Here is a 21,991-nt window from a genome sequence, read left to right on the forward strand (position 1 = left end):
TTAACGAACTGTACATTATTAAGCCCAGACGGGAAATTCTGTCTGTCCGCCAAACCCTTTTAGATAAATATAAAGTCCGATCGCTCTGTTTCCATGGCGATGAAACGGTGTTCCTGCAAAGAGACTGTCTCCTCTGTCTCCATGACAACCAAACTGGTCACTGGGCGGTTGTATGAATCAGCAAAACAAACAGACACACGCACGCGATTTTGCATGCTATTGTATAATATATATTGTGTAATTGTGTGCAAACCTCCGGAGTTCCGGAGCTTCAACTGGGCCAATGTGGACCAGTGTGTTACACAATCAATACTTTTCATTACATTTAGTAAGTATTTAGCTCCGCCCTGGCGGGCTACCTCGGGATAGACTGGGAGCGTTGGATTTAGCCACATAGCAACACTCCGGTGTACGCGGACACATGCACGACTCCCGTAGAGGAACCGATTAAAGTAGAAAAAAATCTCAACTAGGTGACATTGCGCGGTGGTATGTCGCAAAGACCTCATCGGTGAACACTGCGGCCAAAGGAGTTGTTTTTCTGGCGGATATCCCGCACCGCTGGCCGGGACTGATTGATCAAGGACTCGGTGTTTCCACCAGGTTATCGAGCCGACGTACTAGCTGTTGCTCCTTACCAAGCCACACAAGTTCTGGTATCTCCCGACACAGCAGGTTAACTAAGTGACCCTTCCAAACAACTAACTATCTTCCGGGCGTGGTGGAGGCATTCCCTTTGAAGCAGCGACGTGTGCGAACCATGAGGAGGTGTGCGAGGAAGGTTGGCCGGGCTGCCTCGGCTCGCTAGGCTAGCGGCCACGTATTGACTTTACCTCCCCGCCGACCTGGATCTCAATTTGGGAGTTTTTTCCCCCTCTATTTTTGACTGACTTGAGGGTGTACTTTGCCCCCGGGATGTTGTAACTCGGCTGTGGTTCGACCTTTCCCAAAAAAAAGCCACCATTGACGAAGAGAGCAATCATTCGCAACTCTGGTTTGAAGACTTGGAAAGTTTGAGGCGAGTGGAGGAAAATGGATGCGGGTATAGAGAAGGAATGCGGGGCCCTGGGAGGACTGTTCCAGCTCATTATGACCGACATGAAGGTAACCATCAGCCCGCCCTCCGTCTCCACACACACATACACGCACGCACACACCGCTAAAACCTTGCAAAAATTATCATATTTTAATTGAAACGCACTATATTCCATTCTGTGTGAGTATGTAACTACTCATTGATGTGTAATTATTGGAGCACTTTATAAGAAACCACCTGAATAGTTGGTTATAAACCTTTCATTTTAAGCCCTTATGTTGTGTCCTGTCGTTAATCCAACCATTCATCTACTGTTATAAACATAGATTGAGAGGTTTATGGATAGACCTCCGACCGGTAGTTGTAGGTCTCTTTTTAAGAATCCATTTTTAAGGATGTGTGTGTGTTTTGTTTTTAATGATGTTTGATTTTTAGGATGTTTGTAAGTTGTAGGTTTTTAAGGGTGTGTTTTTGTAAAGGTGTGTGTACTGTGTTTGTAAGGATGTGTGTATGTGTGGGCTTTTAGGGATGTTTGTGTTTGAAAGGGTGTGTGTTTGTTAGACTGTGTAATACGTGTATGTAAGGGTGTGTGTGTTTTGTGAGAATGTGTATTGGCTAAGGAAGAGCCGGGGTCGCTGGTGGGCAGCAGGGATGGGGGTCGATGACGTTAGGGGAGCCGTTTGATGTTTATTTAGCTGTGTGTCTGACTGTCTGTCTGCGCCTGTCTGTCAGCCTCCATTTGACCACGGTCAGATGGTTAACATTAGCCAGCGCCGCCAGGTAGACCGCCAGCCTGGAACCAATCTATCCGGTCAAGTTTCCCCGTGGGCGTGCAGGGGTCTTGTCCCTAGACCAGGATGGGATTACGCTGGCTAAAATGATTCGGTGTTTAACAGATTACCATTTCGTTAATAATTCTGTAGGAACCGTCCTTCAGGAAATGTTTTATATTCCTAGTAATAGTTTGACTCAATATTATGTGTAAACTGATATAGTTTGCTGTATCAGGTTAATGATAGGTATGTTAAAAATTCAGTGTGAACAGTTTCACTTTGCAATCTATGATTGAGTCATTCGGTTTTGTATTACTGACACAGTTTTACTCAACATATGTAAACTGGCATCGTGTTTGATACTTGACCTGGTTGATCTGTTAGTTATGAATCTCTTTGATTAAGTTTCCAGCTCTAGTGTGTCATGGAGGAAGTGGAGAAGAGAAGAAGTTGGTAGCGTGACTACAGCCGCTGTGCTTGTGACTCATGGCGTGCTGGGCGCTCTGCACACAGGCTTTAATGTAGCCTGGCCAATTTAAATAAGGGTTTTATTCACTTTGTGTGGCTGTCACATAGGTTTTTCCGGAAGTCTGAGACACAGTCAGAAAGACATGTAGAGACTGTCAGAAATACAGGTTGGGGTTCAGGTTAGGACAGAATGGTCAAAGGCAGACTTACTGACAGCTCTTCTCAGATGTGTGTACTGTACTGTGTAGGTCAAACAGGAAAAAATGAGCATCTACCCTCCGTCTGTCTGTCTGTCTGTCGGTCGGTCTGTCGGTGTCTGTGACTGTCTGTTTCTCTGCCTCGTTCTTGTGAAGTTCCTCACCAAACTAACAGATCTGGGTCAGTCTCTATGTTGTTGACGTTACCATGGTTACAGTATGGGGAACCTAAAAATTTGTTGGAAAACTGATCACTAGTAAGTCTGGTCATGCTAATCACAGGTACACACACAGACATTGAAACAGACAGAGACAGACAGACAGGCAAGTTGGAGGTTTAATCAGACGATTCAACAATGTATTACCAAATCGTTCTTTAACCATTCAAATGTCATAAACTTAACCTCAACATATATTATCCATAAAACCTCAATAACATTATAAAAACACAAACCAACTCTCAGATCACTATATAATTCATGCAACCATTCTTGTGTTTTTTAGGAAATGGCTCACATGGTTAACTTTTAATCTGTGAAAGGTTTTGTTCTTTAATCCTCTGCCGTGTCTAAATGAGGATGTTGTGTCTGCTGGTCTGTTAAGAAACTATTTATTAAACCGACTGCAGCATCTTCCAACTACACACGGTGGTTTTCCGTAATTGAATGGGCCTTCGTATTGCAATTAGGGCAGAAACTGCATTAATACCTCTTATTATTAATCTATAGGATTTACTGATAACATAAGGCTGTTTCTAAGAATTGTTGTTTCCATTCTAGTGGCCATCAGAGCCATCGAACTTGGAATCAATCATAGAGAGAGAGAGAGAGAGAGAGAGAGAGAGAGAGAGAGAGAGAGAGAGAGAGAGAGAGAGAGAGAGAGAGAGAGAGAGAGAGAGAGAGAGAGAGAGAGAGAGAGAGAGAGAGAGAGAGAGAGAGAGAGAGAGAGAGAGAGGATGGGTTAATGGAGGGACAGATCGAGATGGGTAAAGAGATGGACGGATAGACAGAGACGTCCAAGATAGAGAAAGAAAGGCAGAGTCTGTTATTGATTATCGCTGAACTTTATTTGGAGTGACAGTATTAGACCTCTGTCTCTCTATAGGTCTCGCTCTCTGTTGTTAACTTGTGGCTCCGTGCCAGTTGTTGAATCTGATGATATTCACTAGTCACATAGTTGTGTGTGTCTTTCATGAGTTTGCGCATGCATGTCGGACATGATAGGACATAGAGCAGGCAAAGCAAAGCATTTAAAAGAAAAGGGCATTCATAATAACAGTTTAACTTTCATTGTAGGGACCTTCGTGTTAATATAGTGTTGTAGGAACCTCTGTGTGTTAATGTAGTGTGTTGCTGAGCTGTGTATTGTAGGGGTCTGTATTTTAATATAATGTAGTTGGGATGCATGCCTGTCTGGCTGCTTCATTGCTCTCAAGGCGTGTGTAGATGTGTGCGTTGGATCAGACTTGTATACACAGCCCTGACGTAGTGATTGTAAATCCAACACCAGCGATGATGACTCTTGCGTTTTTGAACTGTGTGTTGTGTTCTGTTGTGTTGTGTAAAGAAGAGAAAAAGTAAAATATAGGATACCTCTCTTGACACAAGTTGTAATGATACATAATTACACACGCACCGACACTGTCTCTACAAGGTCAGGATTTCAACTGCAGGATTAGAGGAGAGTGCAGTCACTAGCTCACACGTCCACAAACCCACACAGGATATTGACAGAAATTAATGGACCCCTTACGAAAAAAAATGTCACTCTCAAACACCTGCTCCCTAATGACCTGTCTCCTTATTTACTGTCTAACCCCTACCTGCTCCTGAATGGCCTCGCTCTGTATTCACTGTGTACCCCCTACCTGCTCAATAATGACTAGTGATCGACCGATATATCGGCTGGCCGATATAATTGGCCGATATTTGTGTTTTTTTACGTGTATCGGTATTGGTCGATTTATTTATTATTTTTTGGCATGATTTACAGGCAGTTCAATAAATGTTCATTTTTTTAAATTGAGACATTGTAACATTTGTTATCATCATTGTCATTTTTATGATGTAAATTGAGGGAGGCTTAGCCTGGAAATCCAGACCCACATCTATAAAACTGTAAGGTCTGGCAACGAGTAATGAAAATGGCCCAACTCGAGAGGCTGCACCAAGCATGCATTTGAAAATATCAGAAGAATACAAGGGGTGACGTATCCAGACCAGTAGAGCTAACCAATAGATAAGACTTGCCGTATCCGGTCGGTAAAACAGCGACGCTTTTGGCCCGCCTATATTGATACATCGATGTGATTGATTAATGTTCTGGGCCAGGGGAGGCCCAGAATATACACAAGTATATTGCTCGTTCCCAGAGTGACAAATTCAAATTGTGCTCTCGCGAGAACTCTGGATTTCCAGGGTAGTATCGGCTCCAAATATCGGCTCAAGAAAATCTGTATCGGCGTATCGTTATGGGCTAAGGTTGATGGAAAGAAATCGTATCGGCCCCATATTGGTCGACCCCTAATAATGAACTGTCCCTGTACTGTCTAACCCCTACCTGCTCCTTAAAGACTGGTCTCTGCATTCATTGTCGGTAACCTTCCCCTGTTTTCAGCTCCAGCGCTGTGAGCTTGTTAGCAGCATTAGCGTAAGAGCTAGATAGCAGCTTTAGGCTAACAGGCTAATGTTATTATAGGTTACAGTGTGGTTATCCTCCTATATGCTGGGAGGACGCGGTCATACACGTGTAACATGCTAACAGTTATTCAGACATGTGACAAGCTAAACGCTAAATATAATGGTGCAGCCAATGACGCCTGCTTTTACAGATTCTGCATCCGTGATTCTGTGCGTGGTAGTCCTGTAGAGACCTACAGAACAGCGTACCTAAGCCTCAGGCTATTTGAAGCCCAAGTTTTTCGGTCAACAAGATATGCGACATCAACCATTTGCCAGCATGTTGGTACCTCCTACAGATGGTAGTGGGCCCCGAGCAAGGCTGTTTGCGGTGTTGAACTACCAGCCCTTTGTGTGTGTGTATGGAAAGAGTGGTAGTGGGGAAAGTATAAGGACAGGGATAAAGAGTGCAGTCTCTCATGTTGTTCTACACTAAACTCTAACCCCTGATCCATTAGCTAATCTTCTGAGTTCCGACCACTTTCTGACCTTGAATTTATCTTGTCTGTTTTTTCTGTCAGTATGCCTGCCTTTCTTTCTGTGCGTCTGTCTGTCTGCTTGTCTGTCTGATCATCTGCCTGCCTGTCTGTCTGTTTGTATGACTGACCATATACCTGTCTGCGAACACATTAATGATTCATTTAACATCAGTGGATATTTTTTATAGTCATATAAAATGAAAATAACATTTGATGATGCAGTACTAACCCAACTTAAATTGACTTAACTAAAAAAAACGCATTCTTGTGTTTGTACGGCCAAGACGAGAGCTGTCTGCACTCATGTCCCTCCAATGGGCCCTCTGTAGCAAGAGGTCGTGATCCTACTGCTACAATATGATATTAATGAGTTTCTCCCGCCCTCAGGCCTCCTATCCTGCATGGGAGGACTTTGTAACCAAAGGAACCAAACTACAGTCCCAGCTCAGGTAAGCACACACACACACACACACACACACACACACACACACACACACACACACACACACACACACACACACACACACACACACACACACACACACACACACACACACACACACACACACACACACACACACACACACTGAATAGATTCAGTGTGTGTATCGCTGGTGTTCGGTTGCTTACTAAGCCTATAGAGTGCAACTGTCTCCTTTGTGTCTTCAAAATAAAAGCGCTCTGACCCCAGTTCTCTTTCCTAATATTGTATGTTAATTAAAAAACGTCTGTGTGTGGTTTTCAGGACCACGATCTTGGTGACAGGATCCTTCCTGGATGCTTTCCAAAAGGTAGCAGACATGGCAACCGGAACCAGAGGTATGTACACTCTGTGCATACGCATACAGACACCAGTCCCTGTTTGTGAAGCACGGGCGGGCAAGACCAAGACATAATGATAGCATAACAAGCAAAACGGTTTAAGAAAAGTACAATTGTACAATTGTTAAGAATATAAATAGTATTGTGCCCCTGGTGGTGTAATAGGTGCTTGCTATTGTGTAAGCAGGTATCAAGGTGTCCAGCCATGGTCACAGCAACACATCAAAGCAGAGGCCGCATTAGATGGGGCAGGGTAGACAAGGAGCTTGTAGAAAACTTCTAACCTAGTACCTATTGGCAGCAGAGGGAGTAGAGTGCCCAGCGACACTCCTAGGGGCCAAATGAGAGAGTAAAGAGAAGAGAGGTTTAAGGTTTGAATTTGAATTCATCCGCCAAGTCAGGGTTAGGGTTAGGGTGATTGGAGGTGGCAGCTTGTTCCAGAGATAGGGTACTCGATAAGGGAACTGTGCTTCCTGCTGAGTTCTCTTGAACTTTTGGAATTGATAGGAGGCTAGTTGTCGTTCTCAAGGGGCCGAGAAGGACATTAGGGAATTATTACGTTCTCTAGGTAGGACGGTGGTACTTTTTGTAGGGTTTCATAAGTAGTAGCACGTTTAAATCTTTCCTGGCATCAGTTGGAGGCTGTTAGAGACATACGAGTAATGTGGTCAAATTGTCTTCCTCTTCTCTGTGTGTGTGTGTGTGTGTGTGTGTGTGTGTGTGTGTGTGTGTGTGTGTGTGTGTGTGTGTGTGTGTGTGTGAGAGAGAAAATGGTTTGACAGGGTACTATCTAGCTCAGTCTGCTGCTAAATGGTATTTATATCATTATAGAGAGTGTGTGTGTGTGCGTCATGGCCACACCCTTTCTACAGAAGTCGTTTGCCTCAAACCTGCCCTGTCATGTCATCTCGCACTCCCACACTCACACACACACACACACACACCTAGAGCGTCCGTCTGTCTGTTGGGACTTGTCAAACTACCCTCAGGCTACCAAGAACAGCTTGCATGTGATTCTGTGTGTGTGTGTGGGCAGGCATCTGTGTTTTTGTGTCTCCATGTGATTTCCACATCCCAGTCATGTGATGGCATACTTAAACTTCTCTAAATGTCATGTGATCCCTGCCTGTCCCTAGGTAGCCTGGTTTGCCCTTCTCTCTCAGTTCTCCCTGGTGTTAAGCCCTGTTAGCACTGTGAGTTCCTCCTGACCCGGCCTGTTAGCTTTGTCAGCCATCACCACACCGCTCAGTTAGCCATGTTAGCGCTGGCTAAACATGCTCTTTTAGCCATGCTAGCATTGGCAGACAAACCATCGGCTAGCCGTTAGCTCAGTGTCAAGCTAGTATTCTCTTTAAACGTTGGCATGTTGACCAAGCACATTCCAATGGTGTGTGTGTGTGTGTGTGTGTGTGTGCGTGTGTGTGGCCCACCTGTCAAGGGGGTCTGTTTTGACAGCTGACCTATCTCTCTCTCTCCCTCTCTCTCGATGTACTGTGTATGTTGGCGTGCATGTGCTGAACAGGTTGAGCTGGTTGCCATGGTAATACCACAGTAACATCACATCTCATTTTCCGAATAATGTTGACAAGAATCTCACGTAGTACAACCACAACCACACCCACAGTACCAACCCTACTAGCTGGTTGTACTGGGAGCTGCCCAGTACAATGACAGTCTTCCACTGGTGGACATAGGTTGTCCACCAGTGTAGTATGATATAATGTAATAATGCTCAAGGTTAGTGATTTGAATCATGTGACTAATGAGTCAGCTGTTTAATCAATAACCGGATCAATAGAATGTCTTGTGATTGTCAGAAGAGCGTTGTCATGGAAATACACTTTGACGAAACACTTTTGCCGTGTGTGTGCCTACAGAAAAAGGAGGGAAGTTGAATGACTTGTATTTTTGAGGATGTGATCTTCATAACATAACGACACATTTCCACTGTGCTCGATTGACATATCTATGCACACAATCACAGACACACACACACACACACACACACGGCACATACGGCACACCCTCCTGATTGAACATAGGAACTTGTCTTTCAAAATACTTTAGGATTATTGTGCCATAATTGTGTGTGCGTGTGTTTTGAGAATCTGTGTGTGGTTTGAATATTTAAAGAGTTAATCTTGTATATTGTGTAATAAAAGTAAATTTCCACAGAAAAAATACAGATTGAGACACCATGCCTTAAAGGGATACGAGTTACATGTAGATTGGTATTAGCCTGTCTTAACCATATTTAGACTTCAAATTAAAGATGTTTAATTCGAAGGAGGGTTCATTGGGTCAGCAATTTTCCCTCCCATGGTTGCGTCACTTGAGTTGAAGAGTTCCAGTAGCTTAGCTCCTGAATACATTATTTTTTTTGGTATAGAATTATCTGGGTGTTTGTAGACAAACTCAAATCTTGTTCTTGCTCAGGACACATTGCAAGTCCCGAGAGGCAATTGGGGAAACATAACCAGGTCTGCATTAACTCGTGTTAAGCACCACAGCCCGCTGGTCTGATGAACCGCTAGCAATGCTAAGTGTGTGTCAGCTGTAACAAGTTTACTTTTGAATTAAGTGTATTGTGTGTGTGTGTGTGTGTGTGTGTGTGTGTGTGTGTGTGTGTGTGTGTGTGTGTGTGTGTGTGTGTGTGTGTGTGTGTGTGTGTGTGTGTGTGTGTGTGTGTGTGTGTGTGTGTGCGCGCGCGCGCGCAGGGGCCACCAAGGAGATCGGTTCGGCACTGACCAGGATGTGCATGAGACACCGAAGCATCGAATCTAAACTCAAACTCTTCACTACGTATGTTTAAATAATCAATATACTCTTTACATCGTATATTAATGGTATATAACTCTTCACAACCATTGCTGATAATATAAACCCTTCACTACGTATGTTTTAATCATCTAGATATTCTTCACTGTGTATATTAATAATATATAAACCCTTCACAACGTATGTTTATAATATTTAGCTCTTCGCCGTCTATGTTTTAATCATTGATATACTTTTCACGCACACTCTCAAACAAGACACACAATAGACATTTACACATGCACTCATTCATTTGTTTCTCATGTTTTCCATCTTTTGGACTTTTTCTTTTGATTCTCTCCAGTGCTCTCTCAGAGAGTCTCATCTCTCCGTTGGAGGGGAAGATGGAGGAGTGGAAGAAAGTGGCCAATCAGCTTGACAAAGACCATGCTAAAGGTTTGCTAGCGCTAACACGATCCCTGACACTCTTTCTATATGTATCTATCGCTCTCTCTCAGGCTCTCTTGCTCTAGCCCTCCAGGGTAATACAACATTGTCTGTCTCCTGTAACCAAGGTTACACAATGGTCTGTGTCCTTTAACCATGGTAACATAATTCTGTGTGTCTTTTTACTTAACCATGGTAACAGAATATAAGAAGGCCCGGGCAGACATTAAGAAGAAGTCCTCGGACACCATCAAACTACAGAAGAAAGTCAAGAAAGGTAATACTACATAAATACTACATACATTCTACACATATACTACATAAATACAAGATAATTACTACATGAATTTTACATTTCTACATTAATACTACACAAATATTAGATGCATGCTACAGGAATACTACATGAACACGCATACTAAAATAGTACTCTCCTAGCTGGAGTGAATACTCTTAACTGTAATATACGTTTTTACTATTCTCATGGTTGCTTATAAAGAGCTCCTAAACACCTGGCTGGTTGTCATGGCGATTCACAGGCCGCAGCCCACAGCGGTGTGTTCCCGCCAGGTGATGTTGGCTAACCTGCCGTGGGCGGAGACTATCCCCATGGCAACAAGCCAACCCTAGGCCAAACCTTCTCCCATTGTTTGCCTAAACACACCCAGTCATTGCCTGCCGTTGCCATCCCATAACCAAAACAGCTCAACAGGAAGCTATTGACCATATAAGGCAGGGCACAGCGTTTTATGTCCAACAGAGATAGAGACAATGAGATTACAATGAAAATGAAACTAACGCAATACAGATACACACACACGCACACAAAGGGGAGGTCCCAGGTCTGTTAGGGTGAATTGATCAAAGCCGCCCCACCCTTGTCGCCCTTGTTTGTATCTCTCACTTTCTCCGCTTTCTCTGTACCTCCCTCCCTCCCTGCCTGCCTGACTCTCTCTCCCCTCTCGCTGCCTGTCTGTCTGTCGACCTGTCTGTCTCTACCTCTCTCCCCGATCCCTGCCTGTCTGTCTGTCTGTCTCTGCCCTTTCTACTTGCCTGTCTGTCTGTCTGTTTCTCTACCTCTTTCTCTTCTCTTCCAGTCTGTCTGTCTGTCTGTCTCACCGCTTCTCTCTGCCGGTCTGTCTGTCTCTCAACCTCTCTCTTCTCTCCGGCTCTGTCTATCTGTCCGTTTCACTACTTATTTCTGCCCTTTCTATCTGCCTGTCTGTCTGTCTCTCTACCTCTCTCTCCTCTCTACCGGTCTGTCTTTCCGTCGGTCTGTCTCACTACCTCTCTCTGCCCTTTTTCCATGCCTGTATGTGTCTCTTAGCCCTAGTTTAGCTGTGATGGTGGTATTGTTTTATTACGTTTTAGTTGAGAAAATAATAACACACACTCCGCACCCAGACTCCAAACAACTTGTCTGGGTGCGAACACGGCAAGTCCCCAGTTAGGTTCTTTGGATAAAAGCAGGAGGAAGAGGGGGAGGGAGGCAGAAAGAATATGTATTGAATTGAGAGAGAGAAACACACACACATAAAGGGAGAAAAGGGGGGGGGGGGGGGGGGGGGGGGAGAGAGAGAGCAACCTCTGTGTATCATGTGATAGTCCTGGTCTAGCTCACATGCTAGTGTTGAAGTGAACAACCTACTAAATCACATCAGAGAGAGAGAGAGAGAGGTAGAGAGAGAGAGAGAGAGTTAACCTAGTTCTTCCCTCACACACACACACACACATGCACACCTATGGGCTGCTGTTGCGAGACCAGCTGACTGTATGTGTGGCTGCTGTTGGCAATTTGTTTTAGGCTGATACTCTGGTGACACATACTGGTGGCTGCTGGTGTTGCACCCAGCAACTCGTTAAGTTAAATTCTAAAGAGATGGAAAATAAACAGTAACATTGCCAAAGTACTTTTACTTGAATTAAAGGAAAAACAACAATGTTCGCCTAGTAAAGTAAGATAAAATCTATATTCCGTTATGACCCAAATACAAGATGAGTTTTCTTTCCTGGAAATGCATCCGAAAAAGTGGGGTCCCCCCTCCACCTCGCTCCCCTATCTGGAAGTATATGGACAGTAGTGCGCCCTGGATATTCTTATCCTCACGCTACAGTGTACAGTTAAAAAAAAAGAGATTTGGCATAATCTATATTTTAACGTAATTGACAACCGTGTGTGTGTGTGTGTGTGTGTCTGCGTGTGTGTGTGCGCTCAACGCGTGTGTGTAGGTAAGGATGAAGTGCGCCTGCAGCTTGACAGCGCCCTACAGGATGTGAGCGTGCGCTACAGTGTGCTTGAGGAAACGGAGAAGAGGGCCGTGTGTCGTGCACTGATTGAGGAGCGCGCACGTTACTGCAGCTTCATCAGCATGCTCAAACCTGTGCTGGTCAGTACTGTGTGTTTGTGCGTATATGTCTCTATAATGTGTGTGTGTGTGTGTGTGTTACTGTGTTTATTGTGTGTGTGTGTGTGTGTGTGTGTGCATGCGCATGTGTGTGTGCATGTATAATGTATATAATGTGTTTGTGTGCGCAGGACCACGAGATCAGCATGCTAGGAGAGGTGACTCACCTGCAGTCTATTCTAGAGGACCTGACTCACCTGACCGCTGACCCCACCCTGCTGCCACCGGCTAGCGAACAGGTACACATACACCTTCAGCACACGCACTCTCTTCTCCCACACACACAGTCAGCTCTCTCTTTCTATCTCACTCTCACTCACACACACAAACACTTTTCCCTCTCCCTCTCGCAGGTGATTTTGGATCTGAAAGGTTCAGACTTTAATTATACCTACCAGACCCCCCCAGCGTCTCCAAGCAACAGTCTCTCCAGGAAGGGGAGTGTCAGCAGGTATCCCTTCTCAACCCTGTCTCTCCATTTACCTGTCTCTAGTCCACATGTCTCATCCTCACCTGTCTCACCCTCCTCGACTGTCTCTAGACAACAGTATCCATGGTTACAATATGATGTAATCGGGTGTGTCTTCCCTGGTTTCCATAGTAACTACCACCTTGGTTTAGTCCGGCATGTCCCCTCCTTGGACTCCATCAGCTGCTCTGGGGACGGTAGCGCCCAGGTAACACACACACAAATACACACACATACGCACGTGCACAAGGACACGCAGCCACGCACGTGAAGTCATGAGGCTGCGTCCGCACCATCGCAAACTCTCAGGTGTGATGTGGAACCAACCAAAATAGTGTTGCGATTTCACAAGGTGCATTCTTTTTAAAGGGAACATATTACACCACCAGGTGTGAGTGTGATTAGCCGTTACCAGCCGCTTTGAAAATCTGCCTCTTCTGACATCACAAGTGGGCGAGTCCACCTAGATGTACGCTGGATAGATGAGCAACGTTTGCAACAGTCCGCTGGGTAGGCTGGTAGACTGATCGACCCAGCACACATCTAGGTGGACACGCCCACTTGTGATGTCAGAAGAGGCAGACTTTCAAAACGGCTGGTAACGGCTAGTCACACTCACACCTGTTGGCATAATATGTCACCCTTAAACCCCAGGCCTGTACCCTGCCCGACCATATGGCTTCAGCGCTGGGCGTGGATAACCACCGGGAGATCTCTACGCCTTGCGTATGTCCTCGACCGATAGTACTGATAGTGTAACCCTTGTAACAGGTTGCTCTGTGTGTGTCCTCAGGATCTTGGGGGCGTAACCGACCAGAGGGCTCGGGGGTCAGGGGTCATCGGGGGACCAGAAAATGGTTCCCTGGCCCCGCCCCCCCACTGCGCCTATAACCAGGAGAGGAGCAGGACCATGTCCACTTCTAGCAAGGTATATAGTTATGTTCATTTCACGGCTTTGTTGAACACTCAATTCTGATTGGTCAGTTAAGGCATTCGATGGTGGATTATTTGTAATGGTGACGCAGCCCCCTTGAATCACATTCTCTCTCTCTCTCGATGTTAACGTTTATATACTGTATGCAACTTGTATATTTTAAATATCTCTATGTATGTGTCTTCTCTCTCTCCAGTCTTGCTCTGCCAGGGACCAGTTGTCTGGGTGTAACTCTGGCGCCCCCCGGAGCAGCAGAGACTCACTGCACTGCTCTAGTGGCTACAGCACCCAGACCACCACCCCCTCCTGCTCAGAGGACACCATACACACGCATGGTAAACACACGCACACGCGCACATATCGGCTCCTGACATTAGTGCCTTGACCTGTCGGTCTGCCTGGGGATCTATCTGTCTGTTGGTTTACCTGTCTGTCTATGGGTTTGTCTGGCTCTAGTTTCCTGTTTAAATTTCTTTAATCTTTTCTTTTCCAGCTTTAAAGATTGAGCCTCCTCTCTATGGTAGGTTGCAGTCTGTCTCTCTACCTGGTTGTCTGTCTATTGGTCCACTTCTCCACCTGTCTGTCTTTCTGCCTCACTATCTCTCTGTCTGAATACCCCTCTGTGTAATTTCTTCTGTTTTCTGCCGATTTTAATTAAATGACCTTAAGTTTTCCGTTTCCCTTTCCCTATCAGAAGAGAAACTATCTCTCTTAACCCTGTGTATGTCTCTCTCTCTAAATGTGTGTCTCTCGTCCTCCAGTCGACTACGAGTCCATCTCACTCCACGGCGGCGATGCAGACTCCATCTCCCTCCACAGCCTGCGTCTCCACAGCAACAGCCAGTCTGACTTCGACCACCGGTCGTCGACCATGCCCCGCAACTCGGACCTGAGTCTGCAGTGCCGCAAGATGCTCCAGTCCAAACGCCCCGCCTCCACCGTGTCCCTATTGGCTGAGCCGGAGCTAAGGGCGTCGCACACGGCCACCATCCGTAGGAAGCCCTCCTCCAAGCCCGCCTACCGCAGGGGCACCATCAGTGGGGCCATGCCCATCCCCACACCCACTCCCCAGGTCCCTCCTCTCAAGGCCCTGGGCGTCGCCGGGAGCGACGAGAACGTCTTCCTCCACCCGGCGGCGGGGCTCTCCCACAGCAAGCAGTACCACACCTCCACCCAGAGTCTGAGCGCCATGCCCCCGCCCTCACCCTACTACCAGCTGGTCCCGGGACGCCTGCCCATCCCAGTCCCTGTCCCCACCGCACCTGTAGGGGGCAGCAGCACCCGGCTCAACCAGCCGCTCGCCCAGACCGGAGCTCCACCACAGCACCAACAGCAACCCCAACAACAGATCCACCAACAACAACCACAGATCCACCACCATCAACAACCACAGATTCACCATCAACAACAGCAACAGATCTACCATCAACAACAACAACAGATCCACACTCCACAATCACCCCAACAACAGATCCATCAGCAACAGCTGTATCAAGTGGCCCATTCACAGCCGCAACCGCAACAACAACTGTTGTATCCACACCAACAACAACAACAACCGATGTATCAAAAACATGAACAACCACAGGCCCACCAGCAGCATCAACAGCAGCTGGTCCAGCAGCCACCCCAATGTCCTGCCCCGCCTGCCCAGGAAGAGGCTTCTAATCCTGGGTACAGTGTCAACTACCAGCCCCCGGCTCCGGCCCTGGGCCAGGAGGAGCCAAGTGGGGATGTAGTGGATGGAGGAGGGGGAAGCATGCAGGCTTGGATCAGAGGCGTGAAACTCAGACCGACCTTGACCAATGACCGCTCGGCCCCTCTCCTGCCCCCGGCCAATCACAAGTGACCCGCAGAGACGGGCCGCTCAACCTTCTCTCAGAAGTCAAAAACACACTGTGTCTTCAAACACACAACCGTGTCTTGGACACCGGGAGTTTTAACGCGCTTCGTACGTTCAAACTTACTCGCTTCGTACGTTAACGATTCTTAAGTGTATTGTGCTTTAATTTCATTTTTAAGTTGTGATTTGTTTGGATGTTTGGCTTTAATTACTTCTTTTTTTTACCTTATGGCTTTTTTATTTTCCTTTGATTGTCTCTTAAGTTGTTGCTTTTTTGTTGCTTTATCTTACACAATCAAAATGTTCTGTGGCACTGTGTCAGATGCTGATTGGTTGTCAGATGTGAGTTCTTCCTGATATATGGGTCAAGGCCATCAAGGATGGACCTGCTGTTTGAACTGATGACTGTCCCGGGATGGCTGGGCGGAGCCTAGCTTAGTTACTAGTCACAACAAGAATGAGTGAGGAATCTGAATAATTAGCTAGGTTAAACCTGGCAATCTAGAAATCAATCAGACTCTAGAAGTCTAGAAGTCAATCGTACTCTCGATGTCTAGAAGTCCATCGGACTCTGGAAGTCTAGAAATCCATCGGACTCTAGAAGTCAATCAGGCTCTAATCCGACTCTAGACTTCAGATTTGTTGGGTGTGTAAGGGCAGTGAGGTTTTGCCATAGCAGGCTATGAGTGCTAACCTTGTCCTCTCACCGTGGTTACACCAGACTGATCCATTCTAAACCTTTAGATGCGAAAGGGGTGGGTATAGTATTGGTGGTGCTGACCGATGCAGCCTGTAAATATGTCGGGTCAGGAATCAATGGTAATGTACTATCAATCATCAATCAATTGATATTGGTTTCTGTTAACCAGAGCCGCAGAGATGCCATGCTGGATCCATTTGTTTCTATTGATCAGTCGATTGAATGATAGCAGTCGTGTGTATATATTAGTGCTTTTGTTTCCCTAAAGAGATATCAATATATATGGATAGTATTTTGTTGATAATTGATTAGCGATCGCTATAGAAGAGGCGTTAAGCAGAAGCCTATTTTTGTACAAAAGTCTGAAGAAAAAGCCAAAAAACTAACTTTTAACAGCTGGAGTTTAACCAGTAGGGAGAGAACCAAAGACCGCACACGGGTTTGGAACCAGATGTCTGTTGCATCAGGAGAATGTGATATTTTTGGGCTAGTTTTGGGATGTAAATCGATTTTGTGTTCTTTGCAATTTGGTTAAGATATAGTTTTAAGTGGATCCTTTAGCTTTAAGCCTCATCCTAAATGAGTCTTCTTTGGTTGAACCAATGACTGTCTTCAGCAGCTGTGATGTCACTACCTACCGGTAGTAAATATTTGTTTTGATTCATCTTAAAAGATCTTTAAAGAAAACCATTTTGTCCTGGCTCCTTTTTGTTCTGTTGACCTCTGTTCCGGCTCTCTGCTTGGAAATTCTTTACAGGTTTTGGAATGTATGGGAATTGGGAATTGAAGTCGAAGAAACTATGGCAGAAATATATTTTCTTTCATACACTTTTTAATTTGTAGAACGGTTAATTATAGTTACAGTAGTATTAGTTTATGTTTGCTATTCTTTCAACCTAAGGAGCCAGCACACCGGTGGTTGAAATGCAGGAGCCTGCAAAGGGTTCCGTTCACTTATTGGCCAGAAGGGACAATAATGAGAAGGAATATCTGATACGACATACATTTCAATAACAAAAATCATTTATCAGGAAATCAATTCTGTCTTTCTTGTGGGTACGAGGATGTTCTGGAACACTACAATAATGTGTGTGTGTGTGTGTAAAATATTCATAGCTGCACTATATGAATCATTGTGGTATCAGTTAAAGGATATGACCATATGAAGAAGAATTTCTCACACACACCACGCACGCACAGGCATGGAAAGACTTCCCCAGTCATTTAAGGACATGCAGTATCACTCTGCTGCACATAAAGCAAGTCATACTGAGTGGGCTCCCCCTCCAGAGAGGGACAGTGAGATCCTGCTACTGTTTGCTCTGCCTCGCCCTAAATTATATACCAGAGGATTGTGGGTAATCGTTTTGGTCTTAAGGCAAGTGACTGGGAGAATATTTATACTCTGAACATCTGATCACCATTACTTTCCTCCTACTCACACACACACACACACACACACACACAATATATACACAAATATCCAAACATATCTACACACGCATACACATGCAAACCATCTCATCAGAATATCATATTCAAAGTATATGGAAAAATACATCATGTTCCATTGAAGACAACTAATGGTGTAGTGTTTAGCACATGCACTTGGTGCTCCTCAGTTCGACAAAAAAAGGAATAGGTATGTGTGTGTTAGGGTTGTGTTTTTTGTTGTTGCTGTTATTGTGGAATGTTTTGTTGTTTCTGTGTTCCTTTTATCGTTTACTGGACATGATGAGTGTTTCTGTGGTGGGTGGAGTCAGGGTCTCCCTGGAGATGGGCAGACCGTGTTGACTCACAGCAATGATGTCAGGAGTATATTCACTCTGGCTCAGGTGACGAAAACCACTCTGTCCATCTCTCGCTTTCTGTCGCTCTCCCTTCTTATTTTACCATAGCACTCTTCATTTCCATTTCTCTTTCCATCCGTCTCTCATGTTAGAATTCTCTCTCTCTGCATGTAGCGCTCCCCCATCTCTCTCTCTGCCTCTCTCGATTCGGCAGCTGCTCATGAGTCACTGTTCTAGTCACAGTGACTAGTCACAGTGACTAGAACAGTGACTGTGTGTGTGTGTGTGTGTGTGTGTGTGTGTGTGCGTGCGTGCGTGCGTGCGTGTGTGTATCTCCTATTTCACGATTTAAACGCTAAATGCTGACTCAATTACAGTTCCATATTAATCCACCAGAGGCCGCCGCTCACCCTAGAACTACCAGCTCCACTTCAGAGTGAAAGACCGAGGGGAGGGGGGAGAGAAGAGTGACAGTGAGAGAAAGGGATAAATGTTCTAGAGCAAAGGTCAAATAGAAAAAAAGTGAAAATTAGATTGAATTCAATAGAACACAATCTCAGTACTTGCTCAAAGTATGGTAACTCTACCGTGTGTGTGTGTGTGTGTGTGTGTGTGTGTGTGCGTGTGTGTGTGCGTGTGTGCGTGTGTGTGTGTGTGTGTGTGTGTGTGTGTGTGTAGTTATTTGCGGGGTGATGTAATATTTGCAGGATAGTAACGGTCAGAGCGACCGTCTGGTCGCCTCCTGACCCAGTCAAAGCAAAACCATCTGCCGTATGTGTGTGTGAGTGCATGTGTGTGTGAAAACGGTTTTTCTCCAAAATGTTATGCTGTATGTGTTGAACATTTTTGGTGTGTGTGCCATCTGCCGTTCCTTCTGTCTACAATGTGTGTTTAAACCTTTGTCTGATATCAGTTTACAGTACAATCCCGCTTGTGTGTGTGTGTATGTGTGTGTGTGTGTGTGTGTGTGTGTGTGTGTGTGTGTGTGTGTGTGTGTGTGTGTGTGTGTGTGTGTGGGTGTGGGTGTGTTGGGGGGGGGGGCGTTTTTCCTGGATAGAGTAACAGATTGTATTTCTCAACAATATGACAAACTGACCATCTGTCCGATCTCTCAGATATCTGCTATTTGAACGAGAGAGAGAGAGAGAGAGAGAGAGACAGAGAGAGAGAGAGAGAGAGAGAGAGAATCCAGATAGGAACTAACCGCCATATCTGTTGGGAGAGATACCAGATTGTGCAATCACCGCACATAAGAAAGAAAGAAAGAGAGCGAGCGCGAGAGACAGAATCCTTACAGGAAGTCCTTACAGGAAACAAACCTTTTGATCACATAACACAGACACACACACACACACACACACACACAAACGCACGCAGACACACACACACACACACACGCACACACGCACGCAAACATACGCAGAAGAATCACAACAAGGGCTACCTTGTGGGAGCCTCTGGAACACCAGCCACAGCGACCTTGGTGGGATGTTCCAACAAGACCTACCATTGGACCTCTGGTTCTCCTCTTTACCACTCCAACACAATCTGTCTTAACACCTGTATGATTTCGTGGGGTCAGAGCGAGACCAGTCCGTCTTCCCGCCAAAACCAGCCAAGCTTGTCGGTCCTTTCACAAGGCTCTGTCACTACGGTAACCAAGCTCTTTCCACAGAAACCGATCGTCTCATGTTGCCCTGGCGCCACGTGAGAGGCAGAACTCCACACACAAACTCACACTCACTCACACACAAAACACATTGTGTCACGCATGGACACACAACCATACACACACACAAACACATCTTTCGATATATAGCCGTGTTTGTGTGAGTGTGTGTTGATCACTTTGGCTCTGTGTGTGTTTTATGTTAATGTGATGTTACTAAAGTTCATTGAGTTCACATGCTTAACCGGATCCTTTATTTATTTTCTCCACTAGATGTCCCCAGTGGGTTAGAGTACTACAATAGTACCACAGTACTAACATAGAACCACACAACTAAGATAGAGCCACACTACTAAAATAGTTATACAGCCCTAACACATTACCCCATACTTACACATTACCACAGTACTCACATAGTACTACAGTGCTACCATCGCACCACAGTGATAACATAATACTACAGTACTAACATAGTTATACTGTACAAACACAGTACCACAGTATACGGTACAGTATAAGGTACGGTGTAGCTTAGTGTTCCAGGATTTAGTTGGCCGGTAGAGCAGATTGTTTTCTCGGATGCATCGCCGGGGTAACCACCTCGCTGAACTCTCTTTCTATTGGTCACTCAGCCGTGGAGGGGAAAGAGCGCCAAAGCTCCTCCAATCAGCTCCAGGGGGAGGGGTCGAACATGAGAGAGCAGAGCAGCTGGAGTTAACATTCCTGTGTGTGTGTGTGTGTGTGTGTGTGTGTGTGTGTGTGTGTGTGTGTGTGTGTGTGTGTGCGTGCGTGTGTGTATGTATGTGTGTGGCTGTTTGTGGCTGTGTTGCAGTATGTGAGTGTACGTCTGGTGTGTATGTGCGCGCCAAGTGTGTTCTTCCCGCCCTTTGCAGAGTTCTGGATCGCTGCCAGATGAATGAGAAAGCCTTTTATCTCCAAATTTGAACATGCTTCCGGAATTCAGTGTAATCCTGGTTGTGTGTGTGTGCGTGTGCGTGTGAGTGTGACGATGATGATATGATTGTGTAGGGCACTAGGAGGAGTGCTCGGAAGTTGTGGAAAGAGAAAGTGGCCGATAGCAACTTCAGTACTATAAAACATCAGTTCTTACAAGTTCTCACAGTAAATTCTGCTATACTACTGTCCTACGGCAAATATAACTACGATGTTCTATCACCATGTACATGTATAGTATATGTATATCTTATCTGTGTGTGTTTGTGTGTGACTACAGATTGTGAAATGGTTATTTTGGAATGTTTTTACACTCTTAACGACCTGTTGACAGAAAACGAAAAACATAAGGCAGGTGGGAAATGTGGACATTCTGGATGAGAATATTTTAAGAATGAATTAACCTCAGGGAGGAGAGGTAAAAGGTCATCACCTGCAAAGGTCAAGTCTGACACTGAAGACAAGTGTACAAGTGTACAGGGTAGCTCCCAGTATAACCGGCAGAAGACTGGTTGCATGGGACAGCACCCAGTATAACCAGCAAAAGACTGGTTGTATAGGGTAGCTCCCAGTATAACCATCAGAAGACTGTGGTTGTACAGGGCAGTTCCCAGTATAACCAGTAGAAGACTGTTTGGACAGGGCAGCTCCCAGTACAACCAGTAGAACACTGGTTGGACAGGGCAGCTCCCAGTATAACTAGTAGAACACTGGTTGGACAGGGCAGCTCCCAGTATAACCAGTAGAAGACTGTGGTTGCACAGGGCAGCTCCCAGTATAACCAGTAGAAGACTGTGGTTGTACTGAACGGCTCCCAATAAAACTAGTTGAAGACTGTGGTTGTAGAGAGCGGCTCAGAGTATAACCAGTTGAAGACTGTTGTTGTACTGACTACACTTTAGCTCCCAGTATAACCAGTAGGAGAATGAATGGAATGAATGCAGTGGAACGCAACCTATTTCTGTGGACGGAAGTCTTGAAAAACCGGGTCATAAATATGTCCTTGGGTTCAGTGGTCATGCTGGAGAAGAATGGCACCCTAGGGAGAGTCACCCCTCTCGCCCACTGCCTCCGTCAACGGACGGATCCCATTGACTTTAAATGGGGCAGGGCCGCAATGCATTGTGGATCCATCCGTTCCGTTGGATCCGTCGGCTCAGTCAAGAAGGTTGAAAAATGTTCAACTTTTCAGGCAGCGACGGATCCGTCATCCAATCAGATGGCGTATGCTCGGCTTGGCTGACGTAAGGCCTCTGCAAAGACTACTCCCCCATCCATCAGCCACGCCTTCCGTCGTCCGTTGACGGGCGGTGCAGTCAGGTTGTACTGCTGCAGCAAAACAAACAAGACCCCCTAGAACTTGGCAGTTTGGTTCCACTCTGATTGGTCCCATGTCAAGCCCATTTTAAGAACCCAGCCATAAGTAATCAGGGCCAAACCATGTGACATAGCCTATAGGTCCATAATCCTTGACAAGCGAAAAATACTTTCATTATTTTACTTTACAACCACTCAATGTAAATGCGTTACTCTCATTGCTGATAATTTCTACCTTTTATTGTAACACTAA

The 21,991-nt window shown here is 45.6% G+C and overlaps 1 protein-coding gene across 2 annotated transcripts; it reads left to right on the plus strand.

Moving 5' to 3' along the window:
- The first annotated feature begins 388 nt into the window (after positions 1-388).
- On the plus strand, positions 389-16,684 carry mtss1 (MTSS I-BAR domain containing 1). 2 transcript variants are annotated; one of them, XM_079747885.1, is made up of 14 exons: positions 389-1,104; positions 6,019-6,080; positions 6,377-6,450; positions 9,171-9,255; positions 9,575-9,666; positions 9,860-9,934; positions 11,887-12,044; positions 12,194-12,301; positions 12,416-12,513; positions 12,664-12,739; positions 13,325-13,459; positions 13,662-13,800; positions 13,959-13,985; positions 14,227-16,684. In XM_079747885.1, the coding sequence occupies exons 1-14, from the start codon at positions 1,033-1,035 to the stop codon at positions 15,312-15,314; spliced, it is 2,289 nt and encodes a 762-aa protein (XP_079604011.1). In that variant the 5' UTR covers positions 389-1,032; the 3' UTR covers positions 15,315-16,684. The 2 variants fall into 2 exon arrangements, with proteins under 2 accessions (XP_079604011.1, XP_079604012.1); XM_079747886.1 differs by lacking the exon at positions 13,959-13,985.
- Positions 16,685-21,991: the final 5,307 nt, after the last annotated feature.

This window comes from Pollachius pollachius (assembly GCF_949987615.1).
Source record: "Pollachius pollachius genome assembly, chromosome: 12".
Taxonomy (NCBI): domain Eukaryota; kingdom Metazoa; phylum Chordata; class Actinopteri; order Gadiformes; family Gadidae; genus Pollachius; species Pollachius pollachius.